This window comes from Opisthocomus hoazin, chromosome 1, assembly GCF_030867145.1.
Source record: "Opisthocomus hoazin isolate bOpiHoa1 chromosome 1, bOpiHoa1.hap1, whole genome shotgun sequence".
Lineage (NCBI taxonomy): Eukaryota > Metazoa > Chordata > Aves > Opisthocomiformes > Opisthocomidae > Opisthocomus > Opisthocomus hoazin.
The window spans coordinates 130,643,283-130,668,811 of NC_134414.1; the positions used below are offsets into that span (position 1 = coordinate 130,643,283).

A 25,529-nucleotide genomic window follows, 5' to 3' on the forward strand; every position below is an offset into this window, starting at 1 on the left:
AGACGCTGCCATGACTTCCATTCACCACAAACACGAATGTCATTTCGTTTCAGTAGCACACAAGAGAATTCAGCTGACTTCCACTTCATTCCTGCAAATACATTTACAAAATTATATTGAGTCCCCAAAACATTATTACAAGTAAAGTCAAGTTTAACACTGAAAGCATATAAATGGTGGAACTTTGCATGGCAACAACTGGTACAATAGAACTGCTAAGTATAAACAGATTTTTGCAGCGTTAATCTAAACAGTACTATCTATTATGTTTCTTAATTCTCTTGCGCATGTCAAGGCAAAACCTTATCATAAAGCCAGTCTCACCTGTATTCGATACAAAAAAAAGAAAAAAAGGCAAAAGAAGAGTGCAAGATTTCTTTCCAGCAACCAAAAAAATCAAAGCAAACAACCACCACCCTACTTATCCATTAGGCTACACTATTGCCATCCAGCCATCATGAGCCCAAGAATGCTAGCAGAAACTTGTGGTTTTAGACATCTCCCTATTTACCTGATTAGAGAATCCAAAAAGTTGTTATTAAAGACTAAGGCTGAAGCAAGTCTGGATAAGCAAGAGAAAAGATACTTTCTCCAGTTTTCTGCTGGGGAGAAGGGGAAAAAATATCTTTAACAGCTATCAGTTAAACAGGAAATATCTAACGGAGTAAAATGCATTAAAATTGAACTTCAGAAATCATCTGTAACACTGGACTACACCCTCACTGTTGTGTTTTTTTTAATCATTCCTTCTACAGTAAAAAAAGTAAAATTCTAGAAAGAATGCAAGGTGTTGAGTTTTGGTTCTGTTGATTGTGATTTTTTTTAAATAAAATACAATAATAGTCATGGTTTTTATAAAACTTAACTTTCATGAAATAAATTGTTTCTTTGAGGTTGCTTGATAACCGGTTGGTTATAAAACCATAGACTTAATTATTGATAAACAGTTCGCACAGCTTAATTCTTGTTCAGTTTGACTCTTGCACCTTCCTTCTTTTTTAGAGGGACGATTTTGAGGGAGTCATTTTGCATGTGAAAAGGGTACCGTTCTTGCAGAAGGAGAAGCTCTAAACTTGGAAACAGACAACAGATGGCAAGGAGAGACAGTCAAAAGACACCAGTCTCTTCAAACCTAGTATTCTCAAGGCAGCGCTACTTGTAGAACCACTCACCAAGAACAACAACATAATCAAATGATTATATAAACTTTGTATAACTTCCTATAAATAGTATAACTGAGAAATTATACTATTTTTTAAGACTAAATAAAGCAAGCTGTGTAAATTTAAATTAAACATAATGATACATTAAATATCAAAACTAGCTAATTAAATCATTCATTAAATGAACATAGACTAGAAAACTGAAATATATTACTGTTATAACCAGGACAGTCTCAAAATAGACTGCACATGAAATTGCTTTATAAGGATGACAGGGATTATAACTTCAAATACCTTGCTGAGAATAACAGAGCTTGTATTTCTGACTGACGAATAAGCACTGAAAGAGCAAGACGTCCATTGAAGTAAAAGCATCAAACTGACAAAATGCAACAAAAACACAGCTTCATTTGAACAATTCTACCCTAACATAAAGTTATAAATTTGTATAAAATATCAACTCAGGTTTTAAATGATAACTGATAATGAATATACCTAAACATATTAAAATGCTAATCTAAGGCCATATACGACCATTTGAGGAACAGAAACAAATACATTAGAAAAAAAGGCAATTTCCAGTTTTGTTGCTTAGAATTCTCTCCAAAAACACTGAAAAGTATGGGACACTGAAAACTAATGGAATGTAATTCCATACATCTGAAAAGGCCATGGAGGCTATTGCCATGTATTTTTGTTCAAAAGGATTTGTTCAAAATTTTCCATATTTCTGTTAATGTCACATGTTCTAAAACATTCCGACATACAGGGTTAGACCTTTCTTAATACCAAAGGCCTTAACATACTTCCAGTTCCATCACCCCTGAATAATTATCTAGTGCATTTTTTTCTATAATAGAAGCACAGAAGTACACCATAAAGCCTTAGATTCTTACCCTATTCCTGAAGCGTTCTCTGCAGCCAGACACACAAAAGGCCAAAAACAACCTTGGAAACAATACAGCAAATAAGCCTCATGCGTGTATATATATATATACACACGCAAATATTTTTTTAGTAAAGTCTCTTATATTGGTGGTTTGCGTGCAGTGACACAATAACGCGGCAGTTAAGACTCCTCACTCATAAAATTAATTTTGTTTCTACAATAATCCAGGGGCTTTTTTTAAAGGTATTTCAATTTTTTTTTATTATTTTATTTTAACTTCAGCCCTATAGCTTTGAATTTTCTGCTGTTCGTTGTTACACGCGACTCCTCTCAGCTCGGTGCCGTGTTACCACCAGCCCCGTTTTGCCCAAGGTTAAAAGCACGGCACAACCCCGCGACATCTCCGTGCCCGGCCTTCGAGCCGCTCACGCCCAGCTACAGGGGCAGGTTTGTTCTCTGGGGTTCCCCTCCCACGGCCGTTACCTATCCCCGGCTCTCCATCCCCACAACTCCACGGAAAACCGAATTTGCCACCGCTTTCCCCCTCGTCGCCCGGTCTCGCCGCCCACAGAGCGGGGCCAGCGGCCCCCTCCCCGGCGTGCCGCCAGCCCCGGGAGCCCTCGCCTCAGCCGGGCCCTCGCCACGACGCTCCGAGGCCGCCGGGCCTCCCCCCCCCCCCCCCCCCCCCCCCCCCCCCTCCCTCCTCAGACGAGCTCCGCACACCACGCCGCGGGCCCCGCGCGTCCCCTCACCGCAGCCCCAGCCGCTCCCCCGGCCCGGAGGCGGCTCGTCGTGTGTCCGCCGGCCCCGCCGCGCCGCCTTCCTCCCCGCCTCCGGCGCGAACGGCAGCTGCTGCTGCCGCCCGCCCCGCCCCGGCTGCAGCGACGCGGCCCCGGCCTGGGCAGGGCGCGCAGGCCGCTGCTGAGGGGCCGCGGCCCGCCGGGGGAGGCTCCCGGCCGAGCCTGGCGGGGTGCGCGGCGGCCGCCACGGCCACCCACAGCGCAACCGGCCGTCCCGGGGGGAAGGGGAACCCTCAGCGCTTCTGGGCCCCCTCTGCGGCGGGAAGGGCGCTGGGTGACGAACCCCCCCTCCGCAGCAGGTGAAGCCGGAGGAACCAGGATCCCGGGGAGGCCGCTGCGCCGCCCGGGCCCGGAGAGAAGGCTCTGGCAGGAACCTTCGTAGTTCAGACAGTGCTGAGCAGGGGCCTGAAGGCGAAGATGGGGGAGAAGGCGAGAGGCCGTGTCTTGAGGGGGGAATGGGGGAGAGGGCCAGGGACCAGCTGGGGGACTGAGCTCGGGAGACGGGTACGGGACAGGCGAAGCGGGCAGACCCCGCTGCACCGAAGGCAGCGCTTCACAACGCTGCGAATGCCGGCAGGGATGAGTTCGGCACCCTGCACCAGAGCTCTGTGGCACCTCCAGCCCGGTAACAGGACAGCTAACTGGGATCTGCCATCGCTTCTGAACGCTGCCTATGCTTGGGAATGCCTCTTCCCAAAACAGTCACCTGTGAGCAGTTGTTTGCATAAGCGCGGGTTAAAGGCTCAGTCTTCTTTTTAGTAAGCAATACGTAGCTTGCGTAAAACAAGGAACAGAGACATATTCCTGTGAACATAATACTTTAGCCATTACAAACACTAAGTGCCTACTCTTGTCTCCTGCCCCCACCTCCATCAGCCATCCAGCCATTTTGAATGAGTTAAGAGACCTCACTTCTACTTTTCTCCTCCTTTCCCCCAATTGCAATGGTGATTACCCAGCAGAGAGAGAAAGCAAAACTCTCAACAGGCACCAGCTTTCATTAGTATAACACACTGTTGGTCAAGAACTGAAAGCCGTCTGGCTGTATAACACTAAAGAAATGCAGTATATTGAAAGATACTTGGTATTGATCCCCCCCATATATAAAGTCTATCCATTTTATAGCAATCTCATTTCACACTTCCTCCATGAGCCATGCTGTGTGCCAAGTTCTCCTACAGACTCTTCAGTTCAAAGCAAGACCCAAGGCAAAACTAATCAGTGTGCTAAGTGCCAGGCCTAAGCCCACCTCTGTAACGTAGCTGGACACTGGATGTTGGGGGTGAGGGCATGGAAGGTGACAACTATGACAAAAACGGTGCTCTTAGCAGGAAATCGATACTGCTATGCTATTTTCCAGCACATTTTACATTTCACCGTGCCCCAGTGATGAGAAGGGATCCCCACCATTTTGCCCCATAAATTCTTCGGTTATTAGTGTAGTTAGTCTTGATAAAGACCTAACAATGAACCAAATGTGCTTTTCTAATCCCTAGCATAGGAAGACCTTGTGCATAAAGAGGCCATAAGCTGGTCACTGAACATTTGCCCCTACGCTGTAGAAGGGACCTTGTAAAAGGCTGTTTGAAGTTATTTGAATGTCAATGGCTTTGGTGAGGCCTGTTCCACATACAACATCTAGACGTCATGAGCCCAGAAAAAACTACAGCTTCAGCAGCTGTCACTCAGAACTTTACCACACCAGAAGCACTTAGCAGTTATTTTGAGATGAGTACAGAAAGACAGATACTGAAAAAGAATCATTCTTTCCTTATTTCCTTTTCCAGAATTACATGCAGGAAGGTGAAGTTATGCTGTGCCATTGGCCCCATCGCCCTTTTGCTCCCTCACCTGCAAGTAATCATCACTAACACACAGAATATTAGACAATGCATCTGGGATTACTGAACTGATTCTTAACTATAGGCAAGCGCTGGGGAATGTTTCGGTTCGCCCCTTGCGGTGAAGTAACACACGTTTGTGCTCAAGCATGATGAGATTTAACAAACAATGCATTGGACAGAGTCTGCAAAGAGCACAACCCACCCTGTTCCCTTTCAACAGATATCTTCACCCGGTCCCCTTTTGCCACATCACCCTGTATCACTCCTCCAACCAGTTTCCACCTACACAACCATCTGGTGGTGTTTCCCCACAGTTCCTAGAGCAGCAAGTTTCACTCTGACTTTGCATACAAGTTCAGCATGTCCCCTGGTTTCCGGCATACCAACAACTGAAGTATATTTGACTTGGTTGGAAAAAGTCTCTTGCTGATCTGGTGCTGTCTAAACCCTTTTCACATCATCTAATGCTTGTAAATTGATAGAGCTTTTGCCAGAAGAATCTTCTTCCACCTTCCTCAAGTCCTTTCCCAAAAGGTTATGGAGAAACTTACCCACAGGCACCAGGAAGTCTTCCCACCTCTCTCCCGTGCCAGCAAACCTGCTTCAGGATCCTCCCTCCGGCAGCTGTGCTGCCTTCTCTGTTCCAGGGCAGGCAGGAACACAGCTTCCCGTTGCCCCCAGGCAGTTCTGCTCTCTCTGGGACTAAAGGGAAGCACCTCCAGTGCTCCCTTTCCCTTTCTCCACCAGACAACGGTGCGGCCACAGCCACCTCAGCCAAAGGCTGCCTGGAGCACACCCAGCGAGTTTAACATTGACACTGCAGTACCAAAGCAGGAAAAGCAGCAAGCAACCGTAAGTAAGAAAAAGCAGATGAGAAAGGTAGCTTACCTACCTTGCTAGCAAAAGAATAGCTACTTCACGCACTTAAGACTCTCTGTATCTGTGAGCAAAGCCAGAGGATTAAAGACTGAAAGGACAGCCAATCTGCTGTAGAAAAAGTATCAAAATTGGGAACAAGCAACCCGCAAGGAGGAGAGGACATGTGAATGAACTCCATCCCAGAGAGCTCAGCACTAGAAGACAGCTGTGTAGTTGACCTTGAGGGTACGGGCTCCAATAGCACGTGCATTTGCCTTTAACTTCAAGCTGAAGGGGCTGTAGGAGCTAATGATGGAAGGAAGAAAAGCATTCAGACTGTAGAGTTTCTCAGTGTCTCCTGTTTCTCCTCAGGTCACAGAATGTTCAGGGTTGGAAGGGACCCCCGTGGGTCATCTAGTCCAACTCCCTGCCGAAGCAGGGTCACCTACAGCAGGCTGCACAGGACCTTGTCCAGGCGGGTCTTGAATATCTCCAGAGAAGGAGACTTCACAACCTCCCTGGGCAACCTGTTCCAGTGCTCCGTCCCACAGCCTCTACACACATAAGCAGTGGGAACCTCTTCAGTTCATTGTTCACGCACTTCCCACACCAGAAAACGTGCTGCAAGTTCTCAAGGGGCTGGAGAACTCCAGCTGGTGTAATAAAAATGGACAGGAAGAGACATCACAAAGGCTGCTGCTTGAATGCAATTTGGCACAATACTAACTAAACAGCCCTGGCTGCTGGGCTGCTGCTCCTCACGACCCCACATTGTTTGAGAATTGTTTAGGCTTTTGTAACCGTTTATTGCTTTCAGCCCAACACATGAACAATTTCAACACAATGTTCACAGATTTTACATTTTTCAGGGTATCCCTCACGATCACGGGCTTTTCATTTCCACAGAAACTAGAGTCTTGGAAGTCAAAGGCTGTGACTGGTTTCATTCGAGCATCCTGTACACAATTTTCTGCTATTTTTTCCCTTGTTCAATGTCATCCAGCACATATCAAAGGACAGGCAAATAGGATCTTGGCAAGGAAAAAGGGGATAACTTGTGCAATGCCAAAGCTCTCACATTCACAGATTCTGCCAGAAACAACTTGGGCCGTACCTGAAAACTTCCTACCAATCCTCAAGAAGTCCCCACTGGGACAACAGGCACAATCGCCCACTCCACTGGTCTTGATGCTCCTAGAGCAAGCCACATGCTGGTTTACTTGCAGGACTTGTGGCAGTCACATGCACCTTTCTAGACCCACAAGAAGCTATGATGGAGCAGTACAAGGGACGTGTCTGAAAACATCCTCATGCACAGGCAAAACCCATGCCAAGCCACAGACAGAAAATGAGAATGAGTTCCATCAGTGACACAGATAAAGTTGAGGAGCCTCATGTGTTGAGGTCTGTCAAGATGTCTATGTGCTGTCCCACGTAGGCCAAAGTAATACTTCCTTCTACCCTACACCACAAATTATTGCCTTTTATCACCACAGATCCTTCACAAATGCAGTATTACGGCTTAAAATCAGTGATGTACGGATGCATATGATACTTGGATATAGTGGTTTGTGCTTTTGCAACTGCATCACTACAGCAGAGAAAAATTAGTTTTCACACTGTAACACCTGAGTGAAGGTGAAAAATACCTCACCTACCATCTGGACATGATGTTATACAGAATTAACAGGAGTTTTTCAAACCACATCATCATATAACAAAAGAAACTCAGCTCCTAGCATAAGTAAATATTTCAGCCCATAACATTCAAAGTAACTATTTCCATTCAAACAAAATCAGGTCCATCCACGAGATGTATTTATCCCTTTATTTACCAACTCTAGCCAAATATTTCAGTGTGCCATCTTATTACAAATATGAATCACAAACAGGGACAAGAGGAACCTTCCACCTGAGCTCCTGAACCGTTATGGTTACTATCCCTACAATACACAGCATTCAAACTGAATAGTACAACTTTAAGCTCTTAACTACTCCAAGAGAAAACAGCACTGCTCTTCTATTTTAAGACTTGAGGCAAAGTCTCTTTAGCTACACCCACTTCCGTCTTTCAAATGTCTTCACAGAAGAGCAAGGAAAGGCTCACTTTAAAACCTCTGTGTTTCCTTTCTTCAGTGTAATGAAGTGGAAACACATAGTAAAAAGTTAAAAAATGGCCACTAACCTCCATGTGTGAAATGAGAGTTCAGCAAAACAAAGTTATTTTTGTTTGGGTTTTGTTTGTTTGTTTTTTTAACCTTTAGGATGACTGTCCTGCAGTAATACATGACTTTTATGTATGTCTGAGCTCCTGGACTGTTTGCCTGTTAAAGCCTGAAAGATGTTTAATTAGTCTTCATTTATTTAAGCACACAGCAGGTATCCGACCAAACCAAAACAGCAGAAGGAACAACATGCTTTGGAGTTGTATTTCTCTTGATAAGCCTGTAGCCTTCACTCTCTTTCTAGAAAGCTCTGTACAGAATACTGCCATAACTTTTAATTTAACCATGGTAGGGAATTAAGAACACGAAAGAGAGGGCCAGTGGTAGAAACGAAGGACTGCAAGTCATGAATACCAATTTCAGTGGCACCTACTAATCTGTTGGTATATAAATTTCAAGTAGCCTACCGCACTCTTACTGTCTTCAGCACAGAAACAGCGGGCTGTTTGATGCCTCAGCTGTACCGAGCCACAAATGCTAATGCTTACCTTGTCATCGCTGTTTTGTATTTCTAAACTTTTTACCTCCAAAAGATCCCTCCAATGGTAAGACAATGACTATTAGCTGCCAGAGTCAGAATCAAGTACAAATTAACATTTTCAATAAATGTACAAATCATTTATTTCAAAGTCAAAAAACTCAGAGGTACAAACAAAATATTTAAGAAACAATAAATCCAGAAATGTAAACACTTATAGAAAATATACGAACTGTACCAATTTAACCACCCATCATTCTTCATGGAAAACAGTGAGAAGTAGACAGACAAATCAATGCCTAATTGTTCTTTCTTCAGATTCTAGTTTAGAGGTAGAATACTACTGTGAAAGACTCAATAAAATTTAGTTCAGTAGAATTATGCTACAAGTGAATTTGGCCCGTATGCTTATAAATGTAATGAAACCAGAAAATAAATCTCTTGTTGAGAGCTCTTACCCAGTAGAATTTGGCACAGCACTTCCCAAGAGCACCTTTCCTGATAAATACTGGTTTATGCTTTTGCAAGTAAAGGATCCTGTGCTTTTTCCATTATTGGCATAAAGAAAGCATTTAAAAATAGACAGGAAGTCCCAACTTTTTAGCAGGCATACAGAAAACCAGTGTTTTTCACTAACTTGTCCAAGATAGCCAAACTGGAAAAAAAACCCCTTTAACTACGAAAGAAGACTTTTTGAAAGATTTCAGGAATACCTGACGCTTACATATTTGGGTGGCACAGTTCTCAAGGCGTGGGGAAAAAAAAAGTTAATACAACAGGAAAAAAGTCTATTTTCCACTATCTCAAAGGAGAGGAACTGACCAGTTTTCACATTTTACTGTCCGTCAGTCTCCACCAAATGCTACAATTCTATCATCTCTGGAGAAAGTGTATCTATGTGAGACACTAAGTTCAAATCCAGTAAAAAAGTACCCAGGTAGTCTCAAAGGAATGTATCTTCCTTTTTCTTTTTCTTCATCAACCAATCTGCTACAAGTAGAAATTAAGATTGTAGTTCCTCAGACAATATATACAAATTCATAAAAATCAGAAACAATTTGCAAGCTCAATGACATACAAGATTATTCAGAAAAAAATCTTGGGTTTTTTTTTTTTTTTTTTACACACAGACTGGTTGCTAAGTGCATTATTTTAAATTGCTGCATGCAAATAAAATCTATGGTTGTTTAAGGGACTTCACTATAAACAAACAGGCTTCTGCAGTTTAGTTTAACAAGGACTTCCTCAAGTAGTTGCTGAAAGATATTTGTGTTTTAGAAGCAATAAAAATAAAGTTTGCAGTCTTAATGCCTTCTTGCTTTATGATATAAGAACACTTCTGGAGATGTAAATATGATAAAATCCCAATTTAGACAGCCAGTTCACAAGGACTCAACCATGACCCTGCTTCTTTCAAGCAAATGAAAGCAAAGCTAGGCCAATGTTCAGTACCTTTTAAAAATTCCATCCTTGCCACACATACTTTGCTTACAAAATAGCACCACACAGTAATATTCACCACAAAACAAAACAAAACACCCACAAATAAACAAACATTAGAGTTTCTGCATTCACTCAACAACTAAATCTCCCATTTGTTTAAATGACAGGTTTAAGTACTAAAAACAAGAGTTGTGACCATTAAGCTCAGTTCATGGAAGAAGGCAGAAACAGAAATTTACTTACTGTCATTAATGAGACATTGCCTTGTACTTTTCTTTTGTAAAGAAGTTATCTAACAGAGAAATCAATACAATCCAAATACCTTAAAAAAATTGAAATATAAAATGTGAACAGGCCTGCTTTTATGATATTCTTCTCCATTTCCAAATACCATCTGGAACAGTGTCTATCAAATATTACATGCAGTAAAAAAAAAATGTATTCTTGATTACATGAAAGATCGAAAGGCGTAAGCTATAACAATAATTGGGAGAAAACTGAAATGGTAGCACCAACTCTTCTATGATTGCTATCACAGGCTAAACCTGAAAACACAGATAATGGCATTTCCACCTTCCTCCTTGCCCCTCCCTTCAGAAAAGCCAGCTCAAAAAGAGTGCTTTCTGCCACAGACTAGCTGAAAGAGGTTTGCATGTGCCAGCCACCTCATTTGGGGCAAAATTAGTTGTGTGGCACAGCTTAAACAACTAGTCTGAGCTATGTTTAGCTGGTTTTTCTGAAGCAAATTAAAGAAGCACTTAAACTGTACTCATGGCAGAGCTGACAACACTGCCTGACAAATAACCATTAGTGATCTCTTCCATCAGCACTGGAGGATCAGCCCAGGACAAAGCAGAACTGACAAGCTTTCCTTGTACTGCAAAGTACATTCTTCTGTTGAATATGAAGCCTTGCAAAAGGCAGACACCGAAAGGCATAGAAAACCAATACAGGAAAATTTCAGACATGGATTTTCATGTATTAGGCCTTCTGATTCCTTCATGGAATTTCCACCATCTCCCAAAAGGAGCTGTGCATCCTCATCCAGGTAAAAGAATATTACATACTTAGATTAAGAAAACGTATACAGATAAGAAGAGTAAATGTTAGGCCATATATTAAACTATTAAACTATCAATATCATGATTCTTCGAGAGCTCAAAACAGACTGAAATAAGCCATTTTTAAGTATATATACAGTTTCATCCCTCATTTTTCCACTCTGTCCCCCATTATGTCTTTCCCTGTATGTATTTTAATGGTCAGAATGAAAATATTTTGTGTATATACAAACCAACTACATTTAACCCTGTAAAAACTAATCCAAAACTTCAACATTCTTTGTAATTTCTGTATATTTAGACAATTCTTCTTCTACACATGCAAGATACTTTTCAGAATGTTAGAAAAAAAATCTTTCGTATTTCACATCTTCCCCAAAGGAGTAAGTAAACTTGATTATATGTTGGTACACACTATACTGTATACCTTCATAAAAACAATTTTGAACATATAGGTTACAAGTTAAAAAAGCCAACAGTTGACCTAGGCATTAGTTAAAGTAAGTCTTCTTGTGTTTGTAAGCTCTAATAACAGAGGGAATATCAAGAAACAGTCTAGGGCTTCCATGAAAAAACAAGTTTCACCAACTTTTCCCCTTTTTGGCACCTCAAAAATTAAAGTTGTTGCTCCTCTTTCTAATTCTGCAGTAAAAGTGACAATAATACAAAATAGCAAAATATATATGGTCCCTCAGTGTCTTCAGTAAGTGAAACATTTTTATCCAGACAGTGGTCTAGTTTCTCCCACGTCTTACATATGCTATACACCATTCTGCCACAAAAGAGAACTTACTGTTTTATTACACCTAACCACTGCCTCCAAAGTGTAAGGTCCAACAACTGTTTCACAGACAGAAATAATTTCTCTCTCAAAACCCAAAGAAAGTGTCTTTAAAGGTTTACACCAGATTTTTCTATAACAAAGAAGAGCCAAATCCTATGAACTGCAGAGACCCCCAAGCATGGCAGATCTAAATACAAGTTGAGAACCTTCAGAGGACAAGAGTACAATCACGTACCCTACACACTTCCTTGCACAGTATTAGATGTTCTGATACATTAATGCACCACTTTCAATACCCAAGCACATTCATACTCCAAGATGTAATTGTGAAAATGGTTATGCTACAAACGTGCTGTAACTAGACTGAGTTAGAAAGACAGCACATTAAGAATCTAGCATCTCAGTAGCTGGGGTTTTTTTAATGCTCTCATGCATGCAAGGCACAGTCAAATGTCAGCTGGACTGCAGTGACAGCTCTTTTGAGAAGTTCCTGCCCTAGAACTTATTTTTTTGTGGGGAGGGGAAAAAAGAGGTAACAGCTACTCTAAGCACTGAGGCAAGTTTTACTCTTCCAAGGTGAACTTCACCACTGAATGGATGGTTGGTACAAGTCCAATACACCATTTATATTCTAAATAAAAGCTATTTTGAAACCTCAAGTTGATACTGGCCTCATGCCAAACTCCCGAGTAGTGGTAAATTTCAGCTGAGAACGTAAAACAGAGAAACAGCCAAAGCTTTTACAAAAATTATTTTATATGGCAACATGGTTGTAAGTGTCACTTTGAAATAGCAATAGTTGATTTAAATGACACCATAGCACCAGAAGTTAAAGTGTGGATTCACAGAATTACAATATGCATATGTCTTTGTATCTGAGAAGTTAATACTAGCAAACTATTGAAACACTGGCCTTCCAGTGCACACTGCACAATGCAGTATCAACAAACTTAACCGAACCCTAGAAGTCACAATGTCAACTTCTGTTTTACTGGAGTCCATTATAAACCGCGTGGCAAAACAGACTTCCCTTGCCTCTTCTGTGGTATACTAAGATACTTGAGCTTTTTCCATTAAAAAAACAACATAGCAATGACTTGGCAAAATACAAACCCTATTGCTTGCCCAGTGTTTAAGTGGAAAGCACAGCCTAGGTAACTCAGCACGTTTGCCAACAGGAAAGAAATACAGCTTTTTATCCACATCTAGTTAGAATGTCAGATACTGGACATACACGTAAAAAAAAACCCAAACAACCCAACAGAGATGTCAAGAAATAGCTTTAAGTCATGACATTTGCTTTTAATATTTATACCTGTAGCTAGAGTAATGGTGGTCCATCAAATGCACTAACGTCTTGCAAGCCATGCAGATCCAAATCCCACAGTGACATTAGCACCCTTGTGGAGGCAAAACATTACGTCACCAAGTCTGCTGCTGTAACCCAGCAGTGCAGTCTTGGAAACTATCTTCCCAAATCACATGCCCTTTTGAAATTCTGGTGTAGTAAAGGCTGCTACTGGTTGCACTTTTGAGTCTTACCTGAGAAAGCAGGGAAATGCAACCCCAGGGCAAACAAAGGTCAAAGTTTGCTTGCAGCTCCCTAAGGTCTCACTCCTTTAGTCCTTGATTCAGTGCGTATGTAAATGACAGTTCCTAGCCAGCAGCTTCAAGTAAATGACAAAAAGAAGTCGCTGCCTTGGACATTGGTTTCATGGAATGCATCTTTGAAACACTGACCAAACAACTCTTGTTAAAGTCAAAAGAAGTGTGAAAAGCAACTGCTTTCATCTTTCTCAACAGGCTGTATCCATACCTACACACACTGTCTATATTGACTCCATTTCTTCCCATATTGTTTCCTTCTCTTTGCGAAGCAAGAGCTCATTCCTGCTTTTTATAAAAACATTTAAAGACACTGTCACCAAAGTGAATTTACAGCAAACACCCCTACTACCCCAAATCACCCCCAATCTTCAGAATTAATTTAATGGAAGTTAGTTATAAGGATATAAGTTTTATGTTTGAAAATAAAGTGCATAATGACTGTCATTGAGAACTTTGCTGATTTCAGGTTAGCATAGTTCGCATCAGTCCTCAACAACGTAAATAAAATACTAATTAAAACATAAATTGGTAACATGAGTCAAAATCTGAAACAGCACACATGAAAAATAAGTTTTGTATAAATGGGGAAAAAAAAAGAGAAAGGAAAGTGAAATGGAATCCCTAGCCCTTTGTGGAACTGAACCTACTATACAGCTATCCCAACATGCAGCATCTGAAATGAAGAATCACAGTCTGTTTGCTTCACTTCTATTCCCGAATTCAGTTTGCAGCTTTCTGGTGTCTGACTGATTTCATCTCGGGCAGGGGAAGATGTATCTTGAGGGAGATCTACAGAGACCATGTCAGATGAAGAATCTTGGCTTTCTGCTGAAACAGAGATTTGTGGCCAGCAGCCCTCTGTTTCATCATTGCAATCTGTCCCTTTGTCAGCCTCTTCCAGTTGCTGAACAGATTGCAAATACTGTTGTATTAGTCTGTTGTCCTGCTCGTTACTAGAGCTCTCTCTACTTTGCCCACATTCCCCAGGGCCATCCTCTACATCTGAAGAATATGCCAAAACAGAATCACCACATTGTTTGACAGTTTCCACTGAAAGAGAGCTCTCAGTTCCTTCCATTAAACTCTGTTCAGAGCTAAACAAGTCGCCAGCATGAGTCTGGTCAGCCATGGAAGAATGAAAACCAGAATCTGGGAACTGCAACAAAGACTTTTCCTGAGGAACATCACTAGCTGGAACCAAGCAAGCAGAACTAGCTTCTGGTGGAGTTTCTTGCTCAAGTGTGGATGATCGAATAGATGGTTCGGATGGACATAAATTACCAGCTGACAGGATCCCAGGTTGCCAAGTGGCACCTAAATTTTGTGTCACTGAAAGCTGCCACTGTTGAAGGGATTTAACCTGTAAAGTGTAAAGAGAATTTCGTTATGAAATGCAACTAAGAAAGCACTTTTATTTCTAGACTATTTCTTGCAATCAGCAACAAAGCTTTAGTATAAAATATAAGAACAAGTTAACTAACAGAAGTGCCGCTATACCTTTCGGGAAAATACATTCTTCCCACTGTTAAATAATGATTTTCAAAGCTAAGTGCCCAACACTGACAGAGCACACAAGCCTCCCAGCTGAAGTACCTGAAGAAAAAGGAATCTGCTCTTATAAGCAGAAAGGATGGGGAACCTTTATGAAATAACTCATGTTTAAGAAAACAGTCAGTCTTATTTTCAGAAGAATGGCTTATTAGAAGATGCATTAATAACTTTCCTTTCCGTACTTTAGATACGAGTTGCTCACAACCAACATAGCTTGACATCATTTCATATGCCCTGCACATCTAGCGGGCACATCATTCTTCACACTTCTGCTACGTTTATTTAGCTTCCCTTGCATTTTGTCCTCCTTCTCACAACAGGCTATAATTTAGCCTTTTGTAACAAAACCGGTGTTCTTGCACTAGTACTTCCGAATGCTATTTTCCCTCAGAATACCAGTATAGCAAACAACACGGCAATTATTCTCATACGCCACCCAAGTCCTCACTGGAAAAAATGAACCACATTGACTATCTCTTCAGGATCTACAGTATGAAACAATGCCTTTCAAAGTCATATGTAAGCAGAAGAATAAGAGGACTAAGACTATTTACCTGATTCCAGAGAAATCTGACAGCTTCCTCCTGTACAAGCCTCTGAATCCTGTCTTCCTCTCTTTCTTTTCTTAGTCTGCAAGAACACACATCCAAATTTATGCAGCTTAAATAAGCTGCATTTGGGTAACAAGATCAACAAGAACACATAAAAATGCCTACTTATATAACAGCACTCTTGAAAGACACAACAGAGCCTAACATTAAGGCACTACTGCAGTCTGATTTGCTATCAATATCTAGCTGCTGACTGCAAGTTTCTTTCTCAGAGTTACATTAAGATTCTGCTTCCTTTTGCTGCAGCACATTTATTGCCTTGCCAATATTTTAAGTGTATTTTTGTAAACTGAACCTGAGCTCTTCATTTTAGGTAGACATGCTCCTTTTTCCTGCACAAAAAAACCCTACAACAAAATAGTGCTTTTTCATTTCAAATTGTGCATCTCCCCATCCATCCTACTTGGATGTAGGTATGATGTGTAAGCACTGGGAGTTTCTACAGGTTCACTGAGGGATCAACTTGATTCATAGAAGTTTTGTTGCTTGTGATAGCAAGGGAAAAGAACCTATAAGACCATCAGTTCCCATGCTGATCCAGAAAGATAGTAACTAAATTCACAATTTATATCTTACAAATTGAGGAACTTTGACAATGACCTCCTCCAAACATGGATTCATAGGATCAAAAGAAAAAAAAAAAAAACCACCAAAAAAACAGAACTAAGCACAGAATCACATTTTAAAATTGTATCATGTAAGGCAGAGAGAATTCTTCTTTTCACCAATAACAGAGGAATGACTCTCAATACGAACACTTCATTTATAGACTCTCTAATTGCTAGGAGATAAGTTTAAAAAAAAACACCACACTTAGCAATTTCTATTTTGGTTATGCAGTGTAACATGCAAGTCCCACTAATAGAGGACTAGAAAAATGTATTCTAACACAACCCACTCACAGAAGACACTTCAGGAGTATGAACAGCTATGTGCATAACTGTGCTTATCTTACAGAAAGCAACCCTATCGTAATCACAGTTTTATATTGCCAATGCTAGGTTCTTCTATATCAAGACCCATTTATAGCTGTTCTGAAATATCCCGGAATGATGGTTATATTCATTCAGATTTGAAAATACACAGCATGACCTCAACTTACTCTTCTATTTTGTCAGTTAAGCAAACGATGTGCTCCTGCATTCTGTTCAGTCGAATTTCATACCGCACTTCCTTGGCTCGGGGATGGTAGTTCCTCGTGTAAAATCCTCTCCAGCAAGCTTGAAGCTTGGTAGCTGCTTTAGTCATTCTTTGCAGTTCAGCTGTGCCTTGATTGACAACAGCTAATGAATCGGAACTTTCTCCTGTCATCTGGTCAGGACAGAGAGTTGTAACTCCTGATTCAGCACCTACTGAGGTGCTGGGGTGACTATGCAGAACTTGGTCTTCAGAGGATGCTGAACAGTTGCTAGTATTAGCAGTCAGGCTAGTTGCTACTGGATCAGGAGAAGGCAACAGCACAGTCTCTTTGATAGTCTCTTGAGTTTCCACACTTCCCACTGCTCTGTTCGAGTGCCCTCTCGTAACACATGAAGCTTCCTGCTTGTTAGCCATCTCTCTGCTATTAACATTTCTCACACATTCAACCACTGTATCATCATCATCTTCTAGGCTCAAATTGCTTCCATGTAGCTTCAAGTCTGAAGTAGGAGATGCTGGAGACAGTCCCGAAGTAACTGGCATGAAAGTAGACTCCGAGGATAAAAGGCTGCTGTTTAGCTTGTCTTCATCTGTCTGTATGTCTTCAAGGTATAGCTCTTTGCGAAAACTTGTTTCAAGAAGAAAAGTGTTTTTTACTGCATAGGAATGATCATCATTTGCACTTGGTCCAACCCAAGAATTCTTCTGGATGATAGGTTCTAGATAGGCAGAAAGCCATATTCAAAAGTGTCATAGTATTTCAATAACATAACTTCTTTTATTTCACAGGGACTCACAATTTCTTTTAGATAGTTAGAACCTCGGTGTGTGAGAAGGTCTAAAATGCATGGTGATAGAGCAATGATGATAGGCATTACTTCTACACAACAATAAGAATGTAACTACTTATCCCAGTAACATCTACAAACTTTGTAAATACTGGGTACAGTAAATTGCACAAACTGCCTCCCCCTGGAGAAATTACACTTTTATCAGATGGAATAGTCAAAGTAGTAACTCTCCAGTTTATTAGAATGTGTTTTTCACCTAACAATCTCACCAGAATTTCAAGACATGAATAAGCATGGAACATATGGTTAGAAAACAAAGTATAACTTCAACTGAAAATGTACCCCCCTCCTCAAAAAAAAGTCAGCGGGATAAAATAACAGGGCCTTGTTCTGAAATTCTCTCCACAAAGTTATCTACATTCAGAAAAAAAAGATTTATTTCTACAGGTTAGATCACAAGCGCAGATTAGCTTCTTACCACTTTCCAGAACTATCTGTGGTGGCTGGACTGGACTGCTGTGTTCATAAGTAACTGGTAGTGTTTTGTTGGGAGTAGAAGATGTAGGTGGCCCTTCGTTTTGGTTTTGATGCATCAACTGCCTCTGGTGGAGCCTAAGCACAGAGTTACAGCAGACTTTATATTTCTTTTAAACTTTTTTTGTACAGAAGACATCTAAAAGAAACTATCAACCACTTTAAAGGAAACAAGTGATCAATCCACTCTAAGAAGAGAGGGTAGTTATGCAGATCCCTACACCTACAAGACACTACTCCTGCCCCTTTTTCTTCGTTACATGTATCAAAGAAAAAAGGGAAGAAATCCAACATGCAACTCTGACTATAGACTGAAAACCATGAAGTATTTCTACACACAGTAAAGTTAGGCAGATATTTCAAGTGTTTACTTCAGGATATGTTATGTTTTATGCATAGAGGAGTTTGAGGAACAGCGTCTTTCACGTTTGAAAATGACTGAATCAAGGAAAGGGTTACTGTTACTCAAGGGACAAAATCCTAATAAAAATCAACAAACAGTGCCACAAATGTAAAAATCATCCTTTACAAACTGAGAAAACACACAGGTCATTTCAGCTCAGCTACATTAAAAGATCATGAGGTAGAGGTCAAACTGCCTTAAGAATCACTTATGTGTGTGTGTATATATGGGTGGGGATCTTGGGGGGTTGCTTTTTGCTGAGGTTTTTTATTTTGTTCATTGGGTTTTTTTAAAAATTTTTAAAGAGTTATCTTCTGCAAGCTAATTTCCTGCATTTTCTCCAGAAACATCATGTGAATGTCAGAGCACCTGGCTGGAAATTCCAACATCAACATGCTTTTACTGTACCTTATCCTCTAAGATGATCCCAACATTTCTATAATTTCCTCCTGGAGATCAACCTACACAGACAAAGTATGCAGTAGCTCATTCCAGATGCTCCCAGGTCTTCATCCCTTTTGATGAGATGCCGCCCTTCTGCTTACGACAGGGCTTTTGCAGCCCAATTTTCTACCCACACTATGCCATTTAGGTAGCCTGCTCCTTTGAGCTGAGTCTTCTGCTCTGATCTTTCTGCAAAAAAAGCTTTTCTATAGGTCCTGGGGAATAGGACCTGTATTGTTATGTTTTCTGGCTTTTCATCCCAATTAGTCCACCTTCTCATGGGAGGAAAGTACACCACAGTAACTCTCCCGATTTACTTCCACAGAGCTTAGCAAAATGGCTACTGCTGGCAGAAGCAGCAAGCTCTGTAGAGGCCTCTGCTGACAGACCGGAGGTGCCAGATACAGAGATCATCAGGTGCGTCACTGGTGTGTCCTTCAAAGGGCAACCTTAACTTTAAAACCAAGAAAGAACACGCTAACAACAAAAAAGTGGCTAATAAAGCAGCATACCACAGTAGTCTTCATTTACAGTTAGAACAAAAGTACATCTGAACTTCTTTTTGAGGTTTTCCTCACTTTCTCCATGGCGAAAATCTCCGTTGGTAGTTTACTTTAATCACAGTCCTAACATAAATCACCTTAACGTCCTACAGAGCACAGACTGAAAAATATAAAGAATTTGCCCCTAGATGGCCCAGCAAACAGGAAACCACTCCTGCTGCTGCTGCCGTCTTGCCTCTCACTTCCCTCTGGGACACATCCTTTACCTCCATTACTTTTCCCATCCCCAGCACTCACTGTTGCTTTGAAATACTTCAAAGGAAATGTTATTATATCTAACATGTAATAAGACATATAAATATGTTCTCAATTACAATCTGTAACGACAGAGAAACAAGAAGTTCTCACCTTTGCTTACTCAGTATTTTTTCCAGTTTGGCATCCTCTTCAGTCTGGAGACCGTATGTAGATACAAGAGGACAAACAGTAGCCAAGTACTGCACTAGCTGAACATGCTGCCCAGGCCGATAGGATCTTCCCTTACCTTGACTGTAGAGCCATTCTGCTTTTAAACTGTTAGGAAGGGGGAGACCAGTAACCATTAACGCAAGGCATAAAGCCCCTAATTCTCCTTTGATCGCTGTTCTTCTAGTGGGTACCCAGGAGCTAACCTACAAATCTAATTAAAACTTGAAACACGAGGGAACTGGGAATTTCATTATTGGAATAATTAAAGTATTCCCTCACATAAGAATCGATGAAACAAAAAAAATCCTCTGACCAACACTGCGCATTCTCTGCTTCATCTGTGCGCAGTCTTTGAGCACTGAAAACACATTTGTGTCAATGAATTTATCAGCCAAGCTTTCACAGAAACAGAAAAGCTCACACAAACATGGAAAATAGCTACAGGGAGCAAATCTTGCTGAAAGTATTCAACAGCTGAAATCTGTTTTCAATTTAAATGTTCTTCAGTCTGAGAACATTTAATATAATATGTCTATATATAATAATACAGTTAACACAGAAAACCCCATTGGTCATGAAAAAATTTCCTAGAATTTTTACAGTCAACTTTTTGGGCAAGTCATAATATGTTATGGTGAAACAGAACCAGGATTGGTTTACTTTTGACCAAAAAGGCAGCTTTTTATTTTAGTAAGGGGGAAAAAAAGACATTAATGTCCTGTAATATGTTAATGTATTGGACTGGAATGTGTTTATATTGGATAACATTTATGCTTGGACTGTTCTGATGTCAAGACGTCCAAGAAGACACCTCTACTGTCATACAGATAGCAAAGTGATATAATGACCACAACAATGCAGTAACAAGTGATTTGAGCAAAACAGTATTTGTAATCAATTTGTCATTGACACAAAAAATGTCAAATCTAGAAATGCACATGCAAGTCAGGCCCTTTTATACAAGGCGCACATTTGAGCTTCCCCCACAATAATACCTTTAATGTCTGCCGATTGTCTCATTCTGCAAAGTCAAAGAGGCTGTACGCTTGGAAGGGGAATCAGGCAATTTATAAATTGCTACCACAGTTTTGCTCTGTAAGAGTGTTACTGCAAGTTAAGTTAACAAGACAAAAGCTTAACTTTATACTTCCACTTCAATAAACTTGTGATCTCACATAATAATTCCAGTGTAAGAACAAAAATTTAGCAAAAGCAACAATGTTAATTGGTCTGTATCTCATGTGTCCATTAGCAGGACAAATAGAAATTCAGATCATTAGCACTTTTCCATTTTTTTGTTGTAAAAAAACCCGCAATTTCAGCTTAGACAAACTAATAATTGTAGAGATGTTATACTATTATGTCACCTTTCCTTCTGAGAAATCACATATCCATCAAGAACTTTAAGGTTCAGACACCAGCTGACAATATATGGCCTGTAGTCAAAGCCAGGGATAGAAGGTGTGGCCATCACACAAGGATTGTTCATGATTGACAACTGTTCCAATTGACGAAGAGAGGCCAGGAAAGAAACCTCGAGAAAACAAGATATATTTGTTAACTGAACAGAACCCATTAAGTGCTTACAGAACGTACCATATTTCTCCTAGTTACAGCTGGACTTCTCCACAAAACAGCACAGTTACAAACATATTGAAAATCACATTTGCTTTTTGAACATGAACATTTTCAAAGGACCTTCTACCAACTACTGCCATTTTCCCATTAATTCTCCTGTAAGTACTATAGCCCTTGGAAAGCACTGGCTTATCTTAAAATCCGGGAATGGAGCAATACTATACTTTTCTATACATAAAGCTATGATTCCAGTTCACTACAACAGGCAATGAGACTTTGACAAAAAAAAAAAAGTCAAGTCAAAAAGCTGGAGAAACACTGTCCTGTTTTGAAGAGAAATGTGTTACCAAAATAAGATATTTCTCACAATATGGAAGTCCAACTGACAGTTATATTTTGAAAAACACAAACAAAATAATAAAGACAAAAATCTCAAGCAGAATATTTGTATCTCTTATATGGTATTTAAGAAACAGATTAAAAAAGACATGGGCCAAAAAACATTCAGCTGCAACAAGTGCAATTCAAACCTCTATTCTAAACACAGCAGCTGCAGAAGCCCTCTGCAGCAGCTCATCAGCTCAGTTTTCAACCTTCAATCACAAAAAGCTCTCTATGAATTTAGTCCTCAAAGTATACTTCTGACATCCCTGAATAATACAAAAACATAAAATAAAAAAGGCAAAGTTTCCTTCAAGGACAAATTTTAAAAGGTACCTAGCTTGTGCAGCTAATGCAAGTATAGTTGTTGCATATAACCATTTAATAGTTACTTCTATCAACATGGTTTGTTTCAAAGAAGAGAGCCCATATCCAGTTACATCCTCAAAGGAATTATCCACCTATCTGCTTTCAGTCTACCTAAAGTCAAGGAGATTAATCTTCCATGTTTTACCTCATTTAAGTCTCTGATTTCATTTTCTGCCAAAGAAAAAACAGTCAGATTCTGAGGTAGGCAAACAGGGGCAGTACGAAGTGAAGTTATAATATTTCCATGTAGCAACAGAGTCTATAAAATAAAAATATGGTGATGAAATGGATGTTTGATCAAAACCCTCATTTCTTGTCCAGGCAATACCTGCACAATACACACAAAAGAACTATAATTACAGGTTTCTAGTATTATCAAAATTAATTCTGTTTATTGCAGCAAGGGAAAACCAATTTTTATATTTTAGAGAAAAACCTTCTTATTTTAAAAGGCAGAACTGAAGTATAATCACATTTATAATAAAATGTATTTGGAAATATTATCCTCTACATTGTTCATGCTGGCAGAGTTAACACTATGTTTTGTCTTGATTCGCGACATGAGACAAGAGAAACGAGAGCTATGAACAAGATCTCATCACGTTATCTTTATCAAAATCAGTAGAGTGGGTATAGGGAAAAAAAAATTAAAAATCACTGCCTCAGTTTCTGTAACTTGATAACAAGGAAAAGAATTCTTACATGCTTCCCTCTAGAAACTACAGTGATTAATTAAAATGCTTTAAGAGTTAGTGTTTGAATAATGAATGCTTTAAAAGGCAGCAATTTTCAAAGCAGATTTCTTTATGCAAAGAATATAATGAAAACAGACAAAATAGCACGTACCTTCAGCAACGTAAGCTTGGAGAGATCACCTAATTGAGCTATGTTATTGTCTGACAAATCAAGATGCTGAAGAGATAGACAGGAATTCATTTGTTCAATGGCCTACAAAACAAAGAAGTCAGTTACTCACAGTAACTCTTTTTTTAGTGATTAAATAAAACCAGGTATCAATAATTATTGATTCAAAAATTATTTTGAAAGCTAAAACACACCAGGTAAGTAACCCAAAATGGAAATCATGTTTTTACAGTTTCATTTTAAAGAGGATAATTCTTGTCCTATTTTAGGGACTATTTCCCAATTCTCATTACATTTTGACACCAAATTTTTTGTTTTCCTAGACAATTCTTGTACGGAAGTTGCCCTCCTTCATTTCATAAACCAGCAGACACAAAACTTCAACATTTGTTCCAATCAAAACCAGAAACATATTCACATTTCTTTGGTGCATTTTCCAAATTTCTGCAACATGAGATTCTGGAAAACTTATAAAGACTAAACACTTTACCTTCAGATTATTTCCTGCCAAGTTCAGCCATTCCAGGTGCACCAACTCCTTCAGCCCTTCCACGTACCCAATACTATTATGGGGCAAGTTTAGCACCCGGAGCTTAGTCAGTTTTGCTACACCCATCATGCGCACCAAACGATTGTTGGCTACAGAGAGCTGCAGATTGACACGCAAATAAAAGAAACAGTTTTAACTATTACACTGCACAGAGAGAATAGGCTTTTATTTTTTGTGGTTAAAAATCTAATCCAACAGGAACTACTTCAATCTATGTATTCCATTTGCAAGCATGTAATACGGAAAAAAATGCAAGAGCCAGGAAATAAATTACTAATGAAAGAAAGTAAGTCTTCACAACTCACTCTGCACACTTTCGAGAACATCTTCCTCCTAGCAATAGCTAAATAAAGGAGAATGAATGAGGAATCGTGTCATATGAACGTAAGATTTAAAAATCGTAATTCCCAAATCATTGTGCAAATTGTTGCACCACACCTGCTGTAAAATCATACTCACTGTCAGTGTGGCAGCGGACTAAATACATTTCACATGATTTTCAAAAAAAGTCCTGTGCTAATAGGACTGTAAATCCAAAACTTTTTAAAAGATAAATCCTGATTAGACATACACATTAACAACATGACCACCAAGCTGGCAGACTGGTGAAGGTTTGTTGTAGCAACAAACCCCGCCTCTCCTATCTCAGTTTAGCTCCTCTCTAGAAGCTGCTAGGTGACTTGAAGTCTATCTGGAGGCACTTCCAGTGATAATTAACATGGACTTGCACAGCTTTGCCCCAGAGGAATTAATACTCTGATTTTTGCAAGCACCACGCACATGCTTAACACTGTTATCACCAATAACCTCATGAACTCAAATGGACTGCTGCCAGTATTAAAATTAAGGATAAGCACATCAGGGCCTACATGAATGGACATGTTAACTAGACTACATAGATCCCTCTCATTTTTTTTTTTTTTTTTTTTTTTCTCAATTCGCTATCTCTATTTTAACCTAACCCACAAGCCTTTCTTTTCTTCTTGTAAGTTAAGGCTACTAAACCTCTTCCTTTGTGAAGAGTTATGAAACTCAAATGGGGAGGAGAGTCCTGTAGGAATGTCTGCATGTTACAATTACACAGAAGAAAGCTACAAAAAAGCAAAGTTATTTTCAAGGTTACAAAGCTCAAGTATTCAAAAGCTAGCAAGTATCAAAATTTGGGTTATCAGTGACTTTTCTAAGTGTTTTATGACACTCCTCCATTAGGATTTATTTAGTTCATTTTTAGTTACCTAGGTAACTAGCAAAACAGCCTGCCCCACTATCAACTGTAGAGTTTCACTGAAAACAAAGCTTTCTATTTCAGTTAGCCATCATTTATTTTCCTATGAAAACAGCAACTGTTAACTTACTTCAATTACATAATATGGCCGTAAAACAAGACATTTTTTAATGCGCATCACAGCACCATTACTTCGTTACAAATTCCAAGTCAAGTAACACTGACCTGCATCAGATTCCTGCATTTCTCCAAGTGTTCCAGTTTAATTATCTGGTTTTTGTCCAGAATCAGAGTGTGAGTATCAGCATCACAGGGTAAGGTTGGACCCAGTTTTTGCAATCCTTGGCCTGACCAGTTGACAACCAAACCTTAGAAGAAAAAGAAGAGAAAAAAGGAAAAAAGAAAAGCCCCAAAGTCAATACTTTATATATGAGAACACATACTGAAAAGGCAAAGCAAGATAAACAGATTTTTTTTTTAATAATGCATGCAGCTAATTTGCAAATACTAATAAACTTTCTTTTCCATGTAAAAATGAAGCAAATTACTTTAGAACACACACATTAGAGTAACTGATCCAGTTACTGGAAGATGTTGAATCCAGGCCCTGTCCCAGTAAAGAATTCTGGTGCAGTTCTGGGAAAGTCAGTAACAGATCCTCTGAAGTGGGAAGCAGAGCAAAATTTCAGTAGCTAAATTTTAAGGTGTGATCCTCAAAACCCCATGTTTCAAAAGCCCCTAAATTTTTAAATTCTTCAAAGATTTCAGGTTTTGAGGAGCTTGGTAACTACCTATCTAAGTATAGGCACTATCTAAATTCCTGCTTATAGACAAACTCAGAACATGCCTAGCACATGTCTGTAGGATCACACCCCACATACAACAGCAACCATACCTGTCCCTCAAAAAAAAAAAAAAAATATTCAAAGAGGCAGGGGGTTTCAGAAAAGGGTAAGCAGCATCC

At 39.9% G+C, this 25,529-nt stretch overlaps 1 protein-coding gene across 2 annotated transcripts in view; it reads right to left on the reverse strand.

The window, feature by feature from the left end:
* Positions 1-14: 14 nt before the first annotated feature.
* CEP97 (centrosomal protein 97) overlaps positions 15-25,529 on the reverse strand; it is a 28,242-nt gene continuing 2,727 nt past the window's right edge. The window contains exons 2-12 of one of the 2 annotated variants that reach the window (XR_012765511.1): positions 24,791-24,933; positions 23,281-23,439; positions 22,773-22,874; positions 22,072-22,185; positions 20,966-21,132; positions 19,539-19,703; positions 17,725-17,858; positions 16,418-17,174; positions 15,259-15,334; positions 13,088-14,513; positions 15-91 (exon numbers count right to left, since the gene is read on the reverse strand). Coding sequence is in view for 1 of the 2 variants with exons in the window: in XM_075435639.1 (XP_075291754.1) it covers positions 13,800-14,513; positions 15,259-15,334; positions 16,418-17,174; positions 17,725-17,858; positions 19,539-19,703; positions 20,966-21,132; positions 22,072-22,185; positions 22,773-22,874; positions 23,281-23,439; positions 24,791-24,933 (2,531 nt within the window). In the remaining variant the exon portion in view is untranslated. Of the gene's footprint in view, positions 92-8,422; positions 14,514-15,258; positions 15,335-16,417; positions 17,175-17,724; positions 17,859-19,538; positions 19,704-20,965; positions 21,133-22,071; positions 22,186-22,772; positions 22,875-23,280; positions 23,440-24,790; positions 24,934-25,529 lie in introns of those variants that run through there. The other variant, XM_075435639.1, reaches the window with a different exon arrangement.